Raw genomic sequence first — 22,613 nt, 5'->3', positions numbered from 1 at the left:
GTTTCCTCATCTCTTTTATATTCAATTTTTTTTGCTATTAGTCCTGGATTTGTCACGTGTCTCTCTTAATTCAGAGTTTGATTTCACTTTCTCTACTTAATCATTGCTGCACTCCTTTTACTTCTGTAAATAAGTCTAGTTTTACCCTAAAATGATAATTTAATAATTTCTAATTATTTGTCTGCTGTTATCTAATCATTTTTTCCAGTTGGTTTGGACTACTTTCTTTTAATCTCATTGAAATTGTCACTGTTTCTTCTTCTTGTTAATTTTTATATCAAACCTAATTTTGGTCTTGTTTTCTAAATGTTTAACTGCTCTTGCATATGAGCTAGTTGCTCCCCCCTTCATTTTCTCAACCTTGATCTATGCATTCCCTTCTTCTTTATTAAATTAAAATATACTGATTGAGAAAGCAGTCCTGAACACGTTCAGGAGCCCCTCTTCCTTGTCTCCTTCGCCCTCATCCAAAGGCACCCTCTCTACCACACCACCACCTTTCTTGAACCCCTCCTGTTAAATTATTCAACAGCTCATCTGGTATCTACTTTCTCAGAAGTCTAAGGAAATTTGGCATGTCAGCTAGAACTCTCACCAACCTTTACAGATGCATCATAGAAAGCATGCTTGCTGGCTGTATCATAGCTTGATATGGCTCCTACTCTGCCCAAGACTGCAAGAAACTACAGAAGGTTGTGAATGTAGCCCAGTCCATCATACAAATCAGCCCGTCAACCATTGACTCTGTCTACACTTCCTGCTGCCTCGGCAAAGCAGCCAGCGTAACTAAGGACCCCATGCACCCCAGACATTCTCTCCACCTTCTGTTGGGATAAAAATACAAATGTCTGAGGTCATGTACCAACTAACTCAAGAACAGCTTCTTTCCTGCTGCCATCACACTTTTGAATGGATTTACCTTGCATTAAGTTGTTCTTTCTCTACACCCTATCTATGACTGTAACACTACATTTGTACTCTCTCATTTCCTTCTCTATGAACAGCACGGTCTGTCTATATAGCACACAAGAAACAATACTTTTCACTGTATGTTAATACATGTGACAATAATAAATGAAATTAAATCAATTCTGGGTGATCAGAAATTTCATCCAATTAAACATTGAGAGGATTGAAGTTACTGATTTTGGTCTCTGCTTCCCTAACCACTGATTCCAACCCTCTCCATAGTAAAAGTCTGAGATTAAGCCAGTCTGCTTTCAACCATGGTGTCACATTTGATTCCAAGATAAGCTCTGACCTCATATTTGTGCCATCACTAAATCACCTACTTTCACTGCCCTAGCCTTGCCAATTTCACCCCTTTCTCAGCACATCTGCTGCTAAAAGCCTCATTTGTGCCTTTGTTACTTCTGTACTCAACTATTCAAATGCACTCCATGCTGGTTCTCCCACATTCTACTCTCCATAAACATGAGATCCTCCTAAACATTACTGCCTGTGCATTAACTTGGCTCGGTTTCAAATTATGTTTATGTGAAGTGCTTTTAGGCATTACATTATGTTAAAAGCACTGTATAAATATAAGTTGTTGCAGAAACCTCTTTACATCTTTGCCATTTACTCTGATTGGTAGAGGTGTTGCCATGGAGAATGCACTGGGGAACAGGTAACTGATAATCTCAAAACTAAAATAACGCCTAATCTCCTACCTCTTTCATATTTCCAATATGTAGATGATAATTTTACTATATTTGGATCTGCAACTGCTGTAAGAACTTTCTTATGCACCTCAATGAGCTCCACCCTGCACTGAAATTTATTTGAACTGAAGCAATCAAATGAACTCTCTTTCTTCAATACTAATTGAAAAATTTGCCAATGTCTACTATTGCCTACCTTCACTCATCTGCATACAAGTTGGAATTCCCATAATTCCATGTGCTATTATTGGCTTTATCAGCAACCTCGTAAACAGGATCCAAGCCACTTGATCACTGTGCAAGCTTGATGCTGAAATGAGGCACATTAAAGCCATCCTGCGGTAAAATGACTATCCTGATCTGATAATTGCTTGCTGTTTATTGTGCAAACTCATGAATGTGCCTAAGGCTGCCACTTTTAATCCTGAAAAGTGCCCAGTCAACGTCAGATTACCCTAGCAGGGTAAGTTGTCCCAAAATTTTGAACAACAGGTGAAGCTAACCATTTCAGATTGTTACTATGCAGTAGCAACACAAGTGCTGTTCTCCATTAACAAGGTACTGTTGTCAAGCCAAAAAGATGTCCTGCCTATCACACAAATGAATCATGTGGTATATGAATTTCAGTGCCAGTGTGATGCCAGGTATTTAGGTTGTCCCAATGACTGGTGGATCATATCAAACAGAATGCCCCTTTAGCTGTTCACAACAGGCAAAGTACAGACCTTGTCCAATAAGCCCATGATTGCAGAACTCAAAACATACTGCCCAAAATTAGGTGTGATTCCATGATTGGACAGCACTTGTTAAATAATCCAGATTGTGTGAAGAGTTACACTGAAAATCAATTCAGGATTATCACTTGAGCTGTCAATATTTTTCACTTACGCATGTTGGACGTGAGATATATTCACACACACAGCCCTGTCATTTGAAGACAGAAGGAGCATGTCTATGCATTGTGCCTTTTTCAACTGAACAAAAGTTTGGGGGACAGCCATTCCCTGGTTCATCCTTTTTGGCAATATCTTTACAAATCAGAGTCAACCCTGCCTGGTTTGAATTTGATCAAAAGCTTGGCAGTTAACTGTTGCTTGGTGCATTCTCCATGGGAAAACCTCTACCACTCAGAGCCCAGTTGCCAACCAAGCAGCAGTCTCTTCTCATGAAGTATAAATTGCTGTTCTCTTTACTATTGGTACTTTTGTGAACTGTCTTGATGAGTGCAAGATGAAAATTTTTGACAGCGTGCCTTTGTTCAGCATTACTCAAGTTCTGTACTATCAAAGTTCTGGATTAATCCCTGAGTCACAAGTAAATTGCTGCAGCTAAATAACACTTGGGAGTTGAATGCATGGCTCGAAGATTATTGTGGGAATAATAAGTTTTATTCAGAGAACTAGAAATGGAGGAAGAGGAAACTGTACTGTTGATGGAGTGATTCTCTTAATTAAGCATGACAGTACAATACAGTACAAGTGAGATGACCTTAATTCTAAAGCTCAAGACATTGAATCATAAAAAATTTTAAAAATAAGCGAAGGTAAGCAATTTACAAGCTCCCGTGTAGTAACTACACCATGGGACAGGCACACAAAGAAATAAAATTGAAGGTACAATAATAATCATGGGTGATTTTCATCAACATATTGTTTGGATGAATCAGATTAGCTCAGTGTTCTTAGTGGTTTTGGGACAGTAATTAGAGCAGTACATTCCAGAGCCAACCAGCTGTTTTAACATCTGGTAATGTGCAGTGAGAAAGGTGTAGTTAATGACCCAGTCTAGTAGCTATGCTAATTTGGCCTGTAGTGGTGCTACTGAGCCACTCTTGGTGATGGACATTGAAGTCCCTCTATCCAGAGTACATTCTGCACCTGGCCACCCTTAGTGCTTCCTTCAAGTGATGTTCAGCTTGGAGGAATGCCATCTATCAGCTGAAGTAGGGGGATGGTGGTAATCAACAGATTTTCTTGCCCAAATGCTGCAATACAGAGGGTACACCTGCATGTGACTCACAAAATATTAGCATGCAGGAACAGCACATAATAAAGGAGGCAAATTCTTTTATTGAGGGGGAATGGAGTATAAGAGTAAGGAACGTTTGCTGTAGTGTACAGAGTACTGATGAGACGACATCTAGAATACTGCATGTAGTTTTGGTCTCCTTACTTAAAGATGGAAGCACTTGCAATGGAGGTAGCTCAGAGAAGCTTCATTAGGTTGATTGCTTGAATGAAGAGATTGTTTTATGAGAAAAAGTTGAGCACCGAAATTCTCTGCCCCAGAGAGCAGTGGATGCTGTGTTGTTTCAGTCTTATTTAGGCAGATTTTTGATCTACGAGAGAGGCAAGGGTTTGTGGGGGGACAGGCAGGAAAGTGGAGCTGACATTTTGATCAGATCTACCACGATCTTATTAAATTGCAGGGGAGACCTGAGGGGCAAAATATTTCTTATGCTCTTCAATACATCAACAAATTTATTCTTAGCAAGATCCCACAAATAGAAATGGTGACAGATTTCAGGCAGTCTTGAATAAATGGTAGATGTTTGCAGTATAGCACTGTCTTAGTACTGCACTGAAATGTCAGCCTAAATTATCTGCTCAAGTTTTTAGATTGGAGATTGACCCCCTGATTGGACTTGGTGGCCAGAATGGTCGAATTTAAATAAAGACTATCTAATAGAATCATGGTTGACCCATTTTTATACGTCTAATTATTGCAGACACGAACTTCAAAAACAGAACTTGGAGAATGGATAGGAGCAGTGGATAATTTCTTAAAAATATTCCACATTCTTGTTATGGAATTGTTTTGAATTTTAATCTGTGTTGGAGCAGGCAATTATGCAAATACTGGCAGTTGGCAATGTACTGTGATTCTGCAAAAGCAGGTTACTCAAGTTTTAGTCAATAGCATTTTGGAATATTTAGTGTGGTAGTAAGACATTGAATTTAATATACTGTGTATCAAATGTACAAGTTTGAAGACTTTTACTGTAACAAACTAAAAGCAACATTGATTAAAAAATATTGTGTAAACAATTTGTACTCTAAACTTCAGAAAAGATCTCCCATTTAACATAAAAATGATTTGAAAATCTCCCTCCACAGTTATGCTTTACTTTTTCTCTTAAGTGAACAATTCTCTCTTCAGAGACCTGTTCAGAGTGATTTTTTGATAATTTTTCCTTTCCCAGCTTCTAATCTATGAACTGACTTTCATGGTGTGGACCACCCTGAAGATCCCTTCTTCCAGTCAAAGCTTGGCAAATCATTCAGCTTTGTTTAAACCCTCATGAACTTGGTTTCTTCAATCTGAGCATGAACTTCCACCTACATTCTTGTATGGTGATCCATAGGGACTTGCTAGCTCCATCTATCCTTTCTCTCTCTCTCGGATTTTTGTAGATTGACCCCGTATGCGAGGTTCTATGATTTATTTTAGGAAAGCCTGTAACTTAATCCTACAAAGGTATCCTACAGAATCTTGCCCTCCCAAAGCCCATCCCCATGGCAACATGAAACACATAGGCCTTGTATCCAGATAGAAATGCCAATTAACTATCCTGAAGATTCGCCAGCTCCATTCTATCTTGGGATTAAATAGACAATTAAAGTACAACAGTTTATAAAAGCTGACATTTCTAACACCTCCCTGAGACTTAGAGAGTCAAACAGTCTATTCACAGAGCATAGCACTTAGTGTGAATATCCTGTACCTTCTTCCCAGTTAAACAACCTGCGCCCCCCTTTTACAACCAAGCCATCTTTTCAGAGCAAGTTTAAATTAAAGTGAAAGTCCCAAAATGTAACAGTCTTACAAATTTCATATTGAAACATTATTCAGTATTCTTGTATTCTTTTTTAAGTAAGTCTGAGACACAGGAAATAATTCATTATGTATTTATCCATGGGCCAGCAGCTCAGTAAATCTTTGCACTTTCAAGTATGGCATGCTTTCTTCAGGGAGTAAAATAAATACATTTCCTACTTTGTGATTATTTTACATTTATTATTTATCGTGTAATATGTACAGAAGCTACATTTCCATATTTTTGACATTTTTATCTTCTGATTTCGTAGCCATCATTAAACCCTCCAGGAAGAACCACGTGTGATATAGTGCTTTTAAATCGATGGAGTGTGAGGAACTATGAAGTAAAACGCGGAGACATTGTATCTCTAGTGTAAGTAACATATTCCAGTAACAGGTTTCATGAACTACTTGCCAGCTTTGAAAATATGCATTAGTTGCATTACTCCCGCAATGTTTGTTTAAAAAGTTCTCCTCTACGTATAATCTTGTGACTGACATTGAAGTTCTTAATTAATTAATTCTTTAAAAGAGCCATACTGATAAGTGTTTTTGATTTTTGTTGTGATCGGTTAATTTTTGCTTGCTGGACTGTGTCTGTTCCTTGTGATTCATTATAAAATGTCATCCAGTTACAAAAATGATAGATTGCAGAACGCTGCACATAAATCTATGTTTAGCTTTGCACTAACAGTTTTTGTGTACTCAGTGGATTTTCTTGGCCATGTGGCATTTTGTGAATGGAACGACCATGAAACAGAAATGAAATGCACTGACTTAATATTCTCTTCAAAGTCACCCAACTTACTTTCCTCTTTTCTTGTGGTGTCTCACTTCTGAGGTGAAACAAAACATGATGCAAACTTCTCCATAACCTTGTATGCAGAACATTGTAACTGGATGAGTAGATACACCAAGTTGTCCTGTCCTAAAGGTATAAACATAAGATCAAAATAACCAGAAAAAGCCTTTCATTGTGGACTTAGGTGACAGATAATCCTCAACAAAGTGAATACTAAATTGGTTAGCGTAATAACTCAGACAGCCCAACTGGAAAGGAATGGTATTGTTAAACGCAAAATAAAACTATGCCATGGCATACATACGCAAGTCCAAACAGGGACAATAGTTCTGCAGACCCTTTCTGGTGTCTGCCTTATAATGAGCCAAGTAACGAGTTCCATTTGGGCAGGCCAATGCCTGTTACCAAGGGAACTTGTATTTAACGAGCTAAACAGGGAGATCAATTAGAGATTTCCAATGGAGGGCTATCACAAATAGGCTTTTTAAAAAAATGGTGACAGTGTAGTAAAATCAAATACTGAGTCATAATAAGAATTTTTGCTACATAAATTGGGCTGACAAAAGGGCGATTTTTGTACTGGGCAGCTAAGTATTCTATGGGCTTTTCCTTTAACTTTAATCTTCACCAGATTGCTGAGTAAATGTGCCTGTGGAATGCAACTGAAAATCAAATTGAATTATATAATGTATTTAAATTGAGTTACTTTATAATATGTTATTCTGGTGGTGGCATAGAGAATTCATCTAAAAAAAATTCCTTTGCCAAGTTCCTTCTCCTTATTTCCTGAAAACCTGCGCAGGATTTCTCGGTTGTTCCTGCTGTTGGGATCTTGCAGCTGTGCTGACACTTCTCCTCCCGCCCCCCCACCCTCCAACACACGCACACACACACACACACACACACACACAGAGGAGAGTGCAAAACAATGGAAAACCCTGTTGACAGTGGTGGGACCAGAAGATCCCACTGCCAGCCAAATGGTGAGTTGCCTCCACCACCACAAGACATGCCATAAGGGGTCGGAAAATCTTGCCCATAGACTCCATGCAGGATTTTTATCAAGCACATTTGGCTGCTTACCTATCGTTATGAGCCACTGGAGACTGTTAACATTGAAAGAATGTAAATCTAAAAAGCATTTAGACAGTTACATGGATGGGTAAGATGGCACAGAGGTATATGGGTCAAATGCGGGCAACTGGGACTAACTTAGTGCTTTTAAAAAAGGGTGGCATGGACAAGTTGGACCAAAGGGCCTGTTTCCATGCTGTAAACCTCAATGTCTCTGAAAGAGAAATTTAAAATCCCTGTTATTTATTCATAGTTTGAAGCCACAAGATTTCACATTTAAAATAAATACATTTTATAAATAAGAATCAGATATGGCAAATACGACTAAATAAACACTGCCTTAGGTAATAACCTAGACTTTACAGTGAAGAGCACTACACAACACAATCATATGTAATTTAGACTAAAATCCTTCGTTAAATCTTCCCTTTTCAATTATTAGCTGCCTGCCAGAAAGTTTTTAACTACTTATCAATTTTTTGAAGGTTATGCATTTTCTTGGGATCCACTCCAAACTTTTTCACAGTTGCTTTGTAAGATCTGGTTCTATTCAAGTCAAGCCTGAGCTTCACGCTAAAATACTTAGGCAGAGCATTTGGGTCAACGTAAATTTTAGTTTTGACACCCGTTATTACCCCAAGTCCTTCTTGGAAGACTTCAGGGTACTTACTGATGACTTTGTACTGTCTCCCGTGTCTTCAGCCAGTTCAGTCTGATGCACTGGAGCCAGTCTCTCCCTATCAGGCTAGGTCTTTGTCACTGTACAGTGGTGAGTGGATGTCAAACCAACCGCTGTCTGTAAGCCATCAGGGTCACCATGGTGTCTTTTGGCTGCAATGGCTCCCTTGCATAGGTAGTCAGCCAGGCCTTTGCGCTTTCTTGAATACCAACCCGAAGGCAATTATAAATCTGCTGTCTGATAACAGAGATTGCAACCGCTGCACTCACTCCCATTTTTAATGTGTGGCCATTTACTAACAATTCCACCATTTTGGGGGCAGTCTTTGTCATAGAGATGCAATTTTATTGTCCTTGGTTATGGATCTTTTTGCAAGATAAGGTCTGGTACTGGCCTTGGCCTTTTTTCATAATAACCCACATTTTGACTGTCCATACCTCAATTTTAACCTCAATTGTGGTCTTCTGCAGCACTTGCAATAGTCTGTCGCCCGGCATCTATGACCTTCTGAATTAAACTTCTTAGGAGCCTAAAGGGTGTCAGACTGGACTGTCATATTGTTAATTCCACAAGTCAGCTTACCTTGCAACATGTTCAGGGGTGGTCCGAATTCACAGTGCTCTGTCTGTTTTCACAGCCTGGTCAGAAACTCAGTGACAGATTCCCCAGGGGTTTGCACTGTCGTGTTAAAGTTGAATCACTGGAGTATTATTGAAGGTTTTGGGTTATAATAGCTTTTAACTAAGTCCATCAATTCATTCAAAGTTTTGGAGTCAGGGGCATCTGGGTAGGTCAGGCTTTTTAATACATTGAAGGTCAGGATCCTGCATGTCATCAACAGAATCACTTTCTGCTTCTCATCCCCCTCATTCATGTTGGCCTGAGAAAAGTTACGCATGTGCTCTGTATACTGAGCTAGCCTTCTATACTTGCATCAAATCCTTCGTGTTTCTCAAAAGGAAGCGCCAGAGGATTACTTGTCTTAATAGTAAAGTTGGTCCGGAGGGAAGAAAAACTCACTTTACTCCTCATTGACAATACAATAATCTTACTGAGGTCAGTCTTCCATCACCAATCATCCTTTTATTTACAGTGATACCTGAAAGCCTTTCAACGGTTGCAAAGTGCAGATTGGCCCCGAGTCTACCAACTGCCGGCCTAAGTGGATCCAGCTGGTTTTAAACTCCCCTTCTTCTCTATTTGGTGAGCCTCCACTTGCTTAATAGGGGAGCTCATGTTCAAAGAGGCTCCCCTCCATGGCCATATTAACACAACCCTAATTTTGTTAACCAAACACAGATTAACCTTTGAACTGTCATTACCCCAGGATCTCAAACAAACGTTTCCTTTTATCTATATTTAAAATTCCATTTCGAAACTAAAAGTTATTTTCTGAAACATATGAAGTATGAAATCAAGATATTTGCAACACAATGTTAAGTTCATTGGATCCATGTGATTGTCATTTGAATTTAAAACTGACCTATATTTGTGAAGATTGTGCAGAATTTTCATTTATTAGCCCCATCCTTTATACTAATGACCATGGAGTGTTTGCTGCTCTAAGCAACAAAGGTGGTGCCGAATCAGCATCTTCAAATATGGATGTTGAGTTCCTGATGGCACAACCACTTAAGTGATCTTGAATCAGTTGATGAATAAATTAGATGAACCACTGTGAACTAGTGTTTAAGAGAAGGCCGGCATGTAGAGATATTGCTGTGGTGCTAAGGAGTGAAGTTGATTTATATGTTTTGCTTGATACAAAAATTAAACATGCCAGTATGTTAATTCAAATAAAACTTCTCCCTTCTATTTAATTAGACAGTACTTGACTGACTGAGTCTAATTTTCTCCTGACAAAGAATTGACCTGATCTTTTGCTTTCAGTGCTGCACTCTTAATTGAGATACAGAATCAAAACCTGAGAACCATTTATTTGCTGAGCAGCCAGCGTGCTCGTGACTTGAATTTAGCAATTACTAAGAAGACAATGTGCATTCAGAAAAATAGAACTTAAAGCATGTAATTTATTTTCCTTTCCGCCTTGGTTTTGTTTGCTGTCCATAAGGTGCTCTTCTTCCTTGGTGCACCTTTGTTTACTGACGTGAAATTTATAGTTACAAGAAAAACTGGAAGTTGTTCTATTCTCGATGGCTGAAAAACAGTGGTGCTGATGTTTCTATTTTTGGACGAGTTTTGTGTCCAATTGCTTTGATTCAGAACACTCTTATGTGTTCAGGCCCCTGCTGCAGCTTAACCTGGGCTCACCTGCAGTGCTGCACTGAGGGAAAGTTGTGTTTTTTTTAGAGCTGTGTTTTTTATTTGTTCATGGGATGTAAGATTTGCCTTTTGATCGTCCTTAATCATCATTGAGAAGGTGGTGATGAGCTGCCTTCTTGAATCACTGCAATTAGTTTGGTGTATGTACCCACAGTGCTGATAAGGAAGAAGTTTGAGCAATATTGAGTGAGTGACACTGAAGGAACGGCCATAATATATTTCCAAGTCAGGATGCCGTATGACGTGGAGGGGAACTTGCAGGTGGTGTTGTGCCCAAACCTCTGCTGCCTGTTTTTCTTCGGTGGTAGAGGTTATGCATTTGAAAGGTGCTTTTGAAAGAGCAACTTACTTGTAAATAGTAAAACTGATGGCAAGGCACAACTATGGTGGTAGGAGTGAATGTTTGAGGTGGTGGTTGGGATGCCAATCTTTAGGGCTTTGTCCTGGATAATATTGTGCTTCTTGAGTGCTGTTGGACAGGCATTAGACAACTGAAATATCCTGTACACTCTTGATTTGTACCTTGATAGATAGTGAGCAGGCTTTGGGTGCTCTGCATGAGTAAGGCCATGCAGAAAATCTAACCTGTGACCTGCCCTTGTAGCCACAGTATTTATATGGCTGGTTCAGATAGATTTCTGGTCTTTGTAAGCCCCAGGATGTTGATGGTGATGGTTTCAGCATTGATAATCCTATTGACTGTCAAAGGGTGAAGGTTAGATTCCCTCTTGTTGGAGAAGGTCATTGCTTGGCACTTCAGTGGACAAATGTTAATCGCCACTTAGCAGCCTAAGCCTGAATGTTGCCCAGGTCTTGTACATTGGCAGAGAATGCTTCATTTTCTGAGGATTTTTGAAGAGAACTGAACATTGCACAATCATCAGTGAACATCCTTACTTCTAACCATCTAATCGAAGGAACATCATTGATAAAGATATCAGGGCCTAGGATATTGCTGTCTTGCAGTTGAGATTTTCTGGTGGTTCAGACAAACAAAAAACACTATTTGAATATTTGGGAGTCCATTGACTGGACTGATTTACAATCTCTTCTTAACCAGTGACACTAAAAAGTTTATTAATTCATACAGGGCTTTGGGAATACCACATCTGGACTACTGCCATCAGTTTTGATAATCTTACTCAATGAAAGGGACATTTGCCTTTGAATGAGTGCAACAAAGGGTCATTAGACATTTCCTGGGATGAAGGGATTGTTTATGAGGAGAGATTGCATAAACTAAGAGCCCAGATTCCCTTAAGTTTAGAATAATGAGAGATCATCTAATTGAAACATGTAAACTTTTGAAAGGGAATGCCAGAGTGGATGCTGAGAGAATGAGAGAATGTATCTCCTGGCTGGGACGTCCAGAACTAGGAATCACAGACTCAGAATAAATGGCCAATTGGGGACTAAGATGAGGAGAAATTTCTTCACTCACAATTGTAGATCTTTGGAATTCTCCACTTCAGAGAGCTGAGGATGCTCAGTCATTGAGTTCAAGACAGAAGTTGATAGAATTTTGGTTACTTAGGAAATCAAGAGATATGGGAATAGTACTGAAAGGTAGATTTGAGGTGAAAGTTCAGTCATGGTCCTGTTGAATGGCAGAGCAGATTCAAAGGGCCAAATGGCCTACTCCAGTTCTCATTTCTTATGTTCTTGCATCCTTACATCATTATTTATGTGATGTTGTTGGTTTGCACAATCAACTTACCACAGAATAATCATTTTGAGAAGAACTTTGAACTTTTGACATGAGGTGCTAAACAAATATAAGTGGGAGGTGACAGAGCTGTAGCTCAATTAACATCCAGACACTGTGTGGTATGAATTCTATGGAGGAACAGGTTGTCTTCAAAACTAAAGGGCTGCCACCAATGGCTTTTGCATCTGATCTACTGCTTTGATTCTGACTTTGGTTGCACAGGCTAAAAATGTGGCTTTATAAGTCTTTGCTACTGACAAAAATTTACAACCAGAATGATAGAAGTTGCAAATGCAGTTTTTTAGCATGTGTTGAAAATTCAGTGGTGGCCAGTTTGTAAACGTGCCTCAAGTTGTATGCAAATAGAAGAGGTACAGTACGTACCTGAGAGTTTGGGCAATGAGTTAGTATAAATGGGATATAATGGTTTGTTATAAACCATTTTAATTGTTACCTTTCATAATCATCGTTTTTTGCTGCAAACCACGGAAAGATCATCATAAATCTAAAGGGATTGTACTTTACCGAGCCCTGCATTTACATAATCTGCTGTAGTTAAGCACTATTTGTGTACCAAGTATAAAATATATGATTCACAAGATGACACTGTGGGTTGGAAATGCAAATTCTGCTTGATGAAGCAGTGCTAAAAGCTTTAAAAGTAAGCAAAATATTCTACTTCCTCTGTGAAAATAAATAAGCCAGCCACACAAAATAAAAGCATTCCATAAATACCTGAGGGATAATCCAACAGGAATTTGTGCTTGACGGCAAGTATGTTGAAATGGTGACACTTAATGCATAACTTATTCTTTGCAGTGCTAATTTTTTATTGTGTATAGGGGTTTGGAATTTTCTCTGCCGTTTCAGATTTTTGTTTCTGCCCAGGAAACTTTCTAAGTGAATGTGTGTGCCTTAAGCATATCTCTATGATGTTAAACTATTAATTGATTTCTGAAGACTATTTTCCACTTGATTTGTGGTGATGATTCCAAGAATGGAGTCATGTAAGAAGAATTAAATCTTATGCACAACTGAGAAAAGTTAGTTTACTTTCTCATCTTCGGACTAAATTTTGTTCTAAGAAGTTGGTGCATCTCACAAAGGGGCTTTGGCGTGTGCATTTAGCTCTGTATATCTATTCAGTGAATTTGTAATTGGAGCGTAATTTCCCCCTTTTTGGCGGCAAGGGTGATCACATTCTGAATACTGTACTATAGTTAGTTTTTATTTGCATTAATTTTCATCAAGAGACTGAAGTACTGAACTAAACCACAAGATGGTGGTATGAGGCTGATTAAATAATATGATTTGGAACAAGCAGAAATCAAGTTCCCTTGCATAGTTTTAAATGCGAGATCTTCAGTCAAAGAACTAGTATTGTCTGGTACTTGAACAGAAATTAAATCAGATGAACAACTTAGGCTATTACTAGGTCAGTTAAAAATAAAATATGTCTAGATTGTCAGTAAGTAGAAGATAATTAAATTTGGAATGCATAGACTCGACAGTAAGATTTTGTTTTGCAATTATTGCTGCAAATTATGTAAAACAATACTAAATAACTGCTGTATTTAAGGTTTCAAAATTATTTTGACTAATATTATCTATGATAATCATACCATGTTATACTGTGTTTATATTTCCATTCATCACAACATTTTACTTTATCATTACAGTGTTTGTTAGAAATATTGGTAGTGACATTTTCAGATTGGTGCTTTCAGCTATTTCCTGTCAATCTTGTATTTGTTGTATTCTGACATTTATAATTAAATATTTATTGAGATGAGGTAGAATTAGCTTTTCACGGTGTGTTACCCCGCCTTTGTTCACTATTTATAGTGTGACTGTTCGCACTAGGCATTTCTTGCTGTTCTTAATCACATCTTCATACTACTGTCGCCACCCAAAAATATCTATTCATAGACCAAAACTCTGGCCTATAGCATACATTTTCTATAAGCTTTCATCTGACTTTTTGTGTCACCAATTTCAGTCTTACTTGATGTGTCAAATTAAGATGTCAATATTTTGCTGTCACACATTTTTGATTGCCTCAAAGTAAAATAGGACCTTTGGTGGTACATGTCCACATTATTGATATATAACATTGTGAACAGCAACAGGCCCAGAACTGAACCATATGGGACACCACAATGCACTTCAAAATATTTTCTTTAAAAATCTGCTCTTAACTGCTGCTTTTGTCCTTTCTAACCAATTTGACATCTTTCTCCTAGTTCCTTACCCTTAATCTTCAGTGGTTAGCACTGCTGTCTCACAGCACCAGAGACCCACCCGTGTTCAATTCCAGTCTTGGGTGGCTGCGTGGTGTTTGCATGTTCTCCACTGTATGGGTTTCCTCCGGGTGCTCTGGTTTCCACCCACAGTTCAAAGATGTGCAGGTTAGGTGGAATGGCCATGCTAAATTGCCCCTTACTGTCCCAAGATTGTAAGTTATGGGGATTAGCAGGGTAGATAGGTGAGATTATACGGATAGAATGGTGGGCCTGGATGAGATGCTTTGTCGGAGAGTCAGTGCAGACTGGATGGGCCGAATGGCCTCCTGCTCACTGTAGGGATTCTATGATTCTTGTTGTCCATTACATTTCCTAAAGACAATAATCTTGATCTATTGTGGCAGGGAAAAGTGAGCCAGCTGAAAATCTGGAATTGATTTATTAGTTGACTACAAAATAACATTTGATCTGTGTTGACTTTAGATTGTTAAAGTAAAATTCTTAACATATGAAACCTTGTCCTATGTTTCTGTTGGTCACTGGGAAATTCAGCTTTTTAAAAGAAACTGTTGGTCTCCATGGTGATCATAACATCGTTCACGTCCCTATCTGAGCAACTAATGCTGACACTGACCTTTGATTGTTTTTCATCTCACAGCCGTCCCTTTCCACAAATATTTCCAATTTCTTCTCCCTACACAATCTATTTCTCGCACTCAGAACTCTGTTTTCTCTCCTTGTTGGAAAAGATAGTGCCAGAACTCCAGAGAAGGGGGGAGAGAATGACAAGGTGGATAGTGGACAGCCTTCCAGTGATAACCGCCTTGTCAGTTCTTGGCGAAGATGCCTTGTTTCAAGAGGCTGAAGCTATTAGCAACACCTGTCATAAAAGCTTGAACTTCCTGAGACACAGTGCTCACATGAATTGTGAGAACTGGTCCTCTGCCTGTAGAAGCTAGATCCATGAGTCTATTCTCTCCTTCACTTCCTATTCCAGGGTAGAACTACTTATCTGCTTTCTTGACAGTGCAAGGGCTAAGAGCAGAGAAGTGCTGATGATTGAAGACCAAGATAGATGAACTGATTTTCAAAACTACATTTTGTACAGGATCAGATAATTCATGCCTGGTCTTGATTTCCCTGTCTTCCCACCCCTTTCATTATAATAAATCATCATTGCAAACCTGCTGAATTGATTTTCCTTGATTTTGATGGATTTATATTGTAATGAGAGAAGGTTTTGATTACAGTGATTAATTTTGATGCTGAAATGCAATGTAGCAAGAATCAGGATGCAGATTTATCCTTTTATTCTCTTCCCGGTAATTGCTGATCTGAGGGATGGTGTGGGGGGAGGGGCAGAACCTGCACATAGTCAAAGAGCTAAGAAGGGAATGTCAGCTCACACTAGGCAAATAATTCTTAATGGTTAGTTGTAGGACAGGAGAAAGTGGGATCTGTAGGCAAGAGAGTGTGTGTGTGTGTGTGTGTGTGTGTGTGTGTCCATGCATGCACGCGCGTTTGTGTGATGCCGACATCTTGTACAGCTGTCTTTCACATGGTGCAACAAGTACCCTTGTTTGCACAGAGTGCTAGTTGAGGCAACAACACTGGCGTGCAGTTTGCAGGCTATACAACCAGCAGAATGTTACTCCACCCTGTTACCTTGGAGCAGCACACTGGCACAGTGGTTAGCACTGCGCAGAGACCCAGGTTCGATTCCTGACTTGGGTCACTGCCTGTGCGGAGTCTGCACATTCTCCCATGTCTGCGTGGGTTTCCTCCCACAGTCCGAAAGGTGTGCTGGTGAATTAGCCATGCTGAATTCTCCCTTGGTATAGCTAACAGGCGCCAGAGTGTGGCGACTACGGAATTTCCATAGTAACTTCATTGCAGTGTTAATGTATGCCTACTTGTGACACTAATAAATGAACTTAAACTTAAAATTTTATTGCCACTCTGTGCAGTGCTCTGTGCAAATAAAACGGACGAGCTCCCAGCCTGTCAGACTAGCAAGGCAGGGCTAGAGAAAGCCAGCAATGCTGGGAACCCTAAGATCAGGTCACCCCTTTTAAAGGAATTCCTCCCTCGCACAAAGAGACCCTCCCCCCAGGTGCCTACATACACAACCTGCACCCCCCCCCCGCCCAAACAACACGTACACACGCTCCCCCCCCCCCCATTACTCCTATGGACATAGGGAAGCACTTCCCACATGGACACCTAGAATCCCCCTCTCTGGATAAGGGGAAACCTCCCACCTCCCTTGAAATGGATTCCCCTCGGACAGTGCCAAGGGTAATGCCAGAGGCAGTGCCCAAGTATATCCCTCTCCCTCTGGGGGGCTATACTTTAAAATGTGCCACTGGCGGGTTGCCTCCGCATATTTCATTTTTAAAAAAAATCTGTCAAACCTCCCCAAAGTGACATCACATGGTCGTGGGTGCAGATCCCAACGGCAAGGAAGCCCTCTAATAACATTATAATTTATATAAATGAGGTTTCCGACCTTTTTGTAGCAGGTGTATGGGGAAAACCTAAGCATTTCCTGTGCTGTAATTTTCTTTGTTCTTTGAAAATGCGGACTTCTTGTTAACTTGTGTTGACAGTGTATTGCTTAGTTATGATCTGTTTTATAAGTCTACTTAGAAATTGAGGTCAGCACCAACAGATTGCTTGGTTGGACTAAGTAACTTCTGATTTCTCCAATTTCTGCTGCTGCTTCTTCTTACTGAGGATAATTAATAGACCTTTGTAACTGTCGGGAGGCATGTAAAACATGGAATAATCAATATCGCGAATAACAGAGAGAAACAGAATTTAAATGACTTAAATGGCATGATCACAGCCGTAGCTATGGTCTTGATTAACCTTCAGAAATACCTTGGTAATCAGCCAAATCTGATAGATACATTTATAATAATCATGCAATTTTGAGGTGAATAAATTGTTCAAATTATTAAATAAATGTTTTTTATTGGTTAGACTTGCCTATAGAACTGAATGACTAATATCCTTGGATGCAGTGATGAGGGTAAAATGTAAGAGACTTGCAAGGTTAATTTAGCATGTCTTTTTTCAGGTTTAGTTTTATATTGGGATGTCTGGCTTATGTTGAATCAGTTCAGTTTCATTCCAGGTACATAATTCCCTTAATTATTACTGGTGTTTTAGGATCTAATTTTTCAATTCTGCCAATTTCCTTAAGGAAACAACAAATAAGTGACCTTGGTCTGGGGCACTGGTAAATGCTAAAAACACAGGGCTGATAGTAAATTCAGAAGTTTCCTGGTCTGCCCACATAAATGCTCTCCTGCAGCAATTGCTAAATGTTTCTGCCTCATTATAGTAAAACCAGCTTCTCTGGCTGGTTGAAGATGTGCTTCTTCTTCAAACTTTCTTGAATGCAGTCAAGAATTCTGTTCCCTTTTGTACCAGTGCTGCTATTTTACTTCCAATCTGTATCCATGTTAAAATTTCTTATTATTAATGTATTTTGTTCCTCCTTCACGTAGTGACTCTCTTTGTTAATTACATCATCTAAATCTTCCTTGCAGTAATTGTGTACTAAATCCACTGAAATCTAATTTTCCTTTAATTTCTTAAAATTCTATCGTCATCTTCATTTCCCTGTTGCCTTCACCTGGAAGGGAATTGATACTACTTTATTTCCATTGCTGCATGGTCTTCCTGTTCTAATGTTCTAGCAATCTAAAACCCACCCTGCTGCATATTGCAATCAGCTGTTTTAACAGATAGACTCAGAAGGTTTTCCATTCTTACTAAATACCCAGAGTAAGTGGTCAGTTTTGTGGTTTTATTCTGAACTGTTTCTAGTGGTCATGCCTGGTTTGAAGTCAGATATCCAAATTGCAATAAATCACTAGATTTGTGGTTTTTTGATGCTGGCCAAGGGTTTCTGCTTTAAGTGGAGTCAGTGTTCTGGGGGTATTTTCTTTTTTTTCCAATTTCTCGCAAATCATTTGCATGCAATCATCCACTGCCATGATGATGCCAGTGCAACTAGATAGCGGCTGGAGTTCTCCAGTCTTTCTCAGTGGTGGGATCTTCCAGTACTGCTGATGGCGCTCTGCCACAGTGGGTTTCTCAGCGGTGTGGAAATCCCATTGACAGTGGTGGAACCAGGAGACCTCACTGCCGGCAAGTGGTGCACCTCCTCCCACTGCTGGAAACACACAGCTCGGAGGCCAGAGAATCCCATCTGGTGTTTTAAAATGTAACTTTTAAAAAGTTGTTTCAGGAAGTATTCATTAATAGTTTGATTATTACAACCGGTTATCACGTGATAGCTGTTGTTATCGAGGTTATTTTAATCCCACTGTCAATTCTTCACCTGTGAGTAAGCTGATTTTAAATGACTGAAAATGATTTCTAAAAAATGCACAAACTAATTGCTAATTAAACTGGGATAAAATAGTAATTTTACTATTTTGATTCTAAGTGCTGGGCGGACTTGAAACTGGGAGTGTTTCAAATCTGACTTTTAGACCCATTTTCAGACGTCTGCCTGAAAAAATTTCAGCGATTCTGAATCGTGCTGCAGAAGCCTATGGGTGGGGCTTAACACCCCAAAATTGTGCAGCTCCAATCAGCACTTCCAACTGCGCATATACGGAAAAAGATGATAGAATGCGGCTTCCCTGCCACATTGCTCCTGGCTGGATAATACCTCCCCCTGGCCCCTACAGACATTGCCCCACCCCACAACATTACTGACCTTCTTATTCCCCCCCACCCTTTCCACCACCCAGATTGATCGTGGACCTCCCCTTCCACCCCACCGATCTCTGGCAGACTGGCAGCAGACCTCTCCTCCTCCTTCCAGCCCCCCCCCCCCCCCCCCCCCCCCCTCAACCCCAACACCACCACCACCACCACCTTTCGCCTCACTGATCTCAGCAGAGTGGCAGCAGAACACCCCGCCCTTCCCCCTCATTGATCTCAGGCAGTGCAGCGGACCTCCCCTTCCCCCTCACTGATCTCAAGCAGAGTGACAGCAGACCCCCCTCCCCCCACCGATCTCAAGCAGAGAGCCATTGGATACTCGGCACTTCCCTCCTCACTAACTGGAGAGCCTGAATTGGACTTTTGTGGAGCATGCCTGTTTCGTGTTGATTTTGGATGGGCGAATGCAATGGTAAAGGGGGAAGTGCCGGTAAGGTTGGGCATGCAAGCCATTTAAGTCAATTTAAATGCATGAATTTAAATGCATGAAGATGCATTTAAATGGCTGTTGCGCCTGTTTCGGATACAGCACTGATCGCCACCATTTTCAGGCTTTGGTAAAGGGCGAACCGGTGTGGAGGCGCAGATCACGATACTCGCTTCACGCTCAACACTACCACATTTTCACGCCCAAAAACGGGCGCAACTTGTTGATAAAATCGGGCTTGGTATGTTTTTTGACAATTTTTAAAAAAATTTCAAAAGCTTTTAAAACGTGCTTGTTCGTGTCGTTGCACCCAAAAGAGCCATCTTAATTGTTAAGGTGCGCTTATAGGCATACAAAACAGTCCAAATAACAGAAAATTCCAAATATGATTAATTTATCCAAAGAGATGTGGCCAGGATTGTTGTTGGAGCTACAATGCTTTTTTTAAAGTAGCATAAAGGATTGCGGAAGCTCGATTTGTACCAGGTGTAATTTGCATTTAAAATTCCCCAATCCTTTTATGCTCATTAAACTAATATAGGATGGAATTTGCCAGAAAATCAGTGCAACCAAGCAGAAATTCTACCTCGATTTTATTTGCAATGTTCTTTGCTTTGGTATGGGGACAGTTTGTATGGATGGTAATTTTCTAACTCTTGGCTTTCCTGTCTATTGTCTTTATTGATTTGCTATCTTACTGGACCTTCGTAAAATCTGCCACCTTTATAACGTTAACTCTTTCATTCACCTATTTAAAGATGTTCATTTACCATTACCCTTGCTAAAGAGGAAGAAGAATCACGCCCTACAGCCCAACCCTTTTTTAAAAAATCAGCTTATATTAAAACGACATAAGATTATTTTTTATTTCTAATGTTTGCCCCAGCAAATATAAATCCCTTAAGATTAACTCAGGCTTCCTAACACAGTGCATCTTGTGGATGGTACACACTGCTGCTGCTGTGCAATGGTAGTGGAGGGAGTGAATGTTTGTGGAAGGGGTGCCAATATGCAGGCTGCTTTGTCCTGGATGGTGTCAAGTTTCTTGTTTTGTCGGAGCTGCACTCATTCAGGCAAGGGGAGAGTATTCCATCACACTCCTGGCTTGTGCCTTGTTCATGGTGGACAATTTCTGGGGAGTCTGGGGTTGGGTGGGATGGGGGTGTTACTTGCCGCAGGATTCCTAACCTTTGACCTGCTCTTGTAGCCATGGTATTTATATAGCTAGTCTTGTTGAGTTTTCTGGTCAGTGTTAGCCCCAGGATTTTGAATTCTGTTTGAATGAAATGTTTTTCTTTGGTTAGCAGCTCTCCTTTGAGTACTCCAGTCAAACATCATGTAAGAGCCAAAAGCCATAGATAGAATCACTTCCTGTTTTCTTGGCATCAACGATAACCATTTCATGCCTCCTGGGGTCTTTTCCTACCCATTCAAAAAAAAAACGATTATTAGCTGGAAGTAATAATTATCTTTAAAGGTCTGAGGAAGAGGGCCATAAAAGTTACTCCCAGCTAGCTCTGGACCTAATAGAAATTATTAACCCTGTTGCTGGATTTTGAAGCTTGGTATGTATAAGACTTTATATAATGAAACCAGTATATAATTCATAGCGTGCTGAAAAATAGCACAGTATTATTTAGCTATAATGGTGGTACCTTAAACTGGAACAATCCTTGGCTGGAGTAAAATGCCTTTTATGATGTAGCCAAAATTTAGGACCAGTATATGCCTCATAGGAGAAAACCTCAAGAGTTATTCACTTGAGACATCAGATATTCGTCTTCAATGTCATCTCATTCAATTTTTATAGCTCCCCAAAAATACTACCAGTAGGAAATGCCCGTTGCCCTGAGCTGGATCAATAATATCATTGGATACTATCTTTACAATTTGTTCATTTTTCTGGTAGTTGCCTGCTGCACCAAGTTAAGGCAAGGGGAACAGTGTCTTGTATGTCATTGCAATGCTATCAGTCCATACTCATTTGTCAGAAAACAAAGTGGATAATTCACTTGGGAAATGCAGCAAATCATTTTCTCCAATACATTGCCAGAGGCCTACTTGACAATTAATTCAAACTTGTTTTCAATATCCTTTGGTAAAGTCATGTTCCAAAGTAACTGCTAGTTATCTTATGTTGTATTTCACCTGTCTGTTGTGAAGCACACATTTTCAATGGTTTCTGCAATGTTATTGTCTGTGGTTCAGAAGATCTTGCTGCTTCTATCTGAAAGTATTTCGATTCAGAATGCCAATATCCATTGACAAATTGTGCTTAGTCATGGAGGCCAGTCATGACTTTTTACTGACAAAATCCTCAATTAATGGACAATCAAGGCTTTAGATTTCCCACCAGCAAAGTGTTTGTCAACATCAAAACATTCGGAGTGGTAGGTTGGACTTTTCTTATGCTCAAAGACTTCCACTGCTCTGTAGTACATTGAAACATTTTTTCTACCATGAGATCAAACTTTCCCTTGTGGATTATTTTGTGATGACTTAAAAGTTTGAATTCTGTAATCCTGTTTAAGGAATGTATTCCATGTAACTGCATTTAACAAATTGGATCTTAGTGTGCTATTTTGGAATTGAAAGGATGTTGTGATGTAAACATGTAGAAAAACTGGAATGAACTTCAAAGGCTATAGGAAAATAAGTCTTCAATACTCCAGCTTTAACACCTTTTAACAGAAATCTACAAACCCTTTTCTACAATACCCTGATGTACTGCAGCTTCCAAATATCATTTTTCCAGGTGGTACATTCACTCATTGGAGTAAATTTCCTGATACCACTGCCACGGGAATTGTCGTAAGCTGGACAGAAAACTTGATGGACGTGTAACAGTCCAGTGATCTTGGGCAGGAGCTTCCAGTCTGAGACTGGGCACGACCAGAAATTCACCCATTGCATCAACATAATACTAGTTAAATCATAATTGAAACTGATAATTATGATTTGGTGAGTAGTGCCTCTCGAGTAATTAACTAATACATTATCAGTAAAAACAATTCAAGTATGAAGGTACCAAAACACCAGCAATTATTTGAAACTTTTGTCCCCTTCTTTGTACCTCAGTACTTGATATTGATTTTTTTCTTTGCCAGGGGAACCAAACAAGTGGAAAGCTAGAGCAATTGACATTGGGTTACTTATTGACTTTGAGTA

At 39.6% G+C, this 22,613-nt stretch overlaps 1 protein-coding gene across 3 annotated transcripts in view; it reads left to right on the top strand.

The window, feature by feature from the left end:
• The window catches only part of immp2l (inner mitochondrial membrane peptidase subunit 2), a 534,375-nt gene that overhangs the window by 20,986 nt on the left and 490,776 nt on the right, over positions 1–22,613 (top strand). For all 3 annotated transcript variants that reach the window (XM_080191048.1, XM_080191049.1, XM_080191050.1), the window contains exon 3: positions 5,753–5,856. In XM_080191048.1, the coding sequence (XP_080047174.1) occupies positions 5,753–5,856 (104 nt within the window). The remainder of the gene's footprint in view (positions 1–5,752; positions 5,857–22,613) is intronic.

The sequence above is a fragment of the Carcharhinus amblyrhynchos genome, chromosome 6, assembly GCF_965287045.1.
Source record: "Carcharhinus amblyrhynchos chromosome 6, sCarAmb.v2.hapA, whole genome shotgun sequence".
In the NCBI taxonomy this organism is placed as follows: Eukaryota; Metazoa; Chordata; class Chondrichthyes; order Carcharhiniformes; family Carcharhinidae; genus Carcharhinus; species Carcharhinus amblyrhynchos.
Note: the sequence above shows the minus strand (reverse complement) of the source record. Positions and strands in the feature narration are given on the sequence as shown.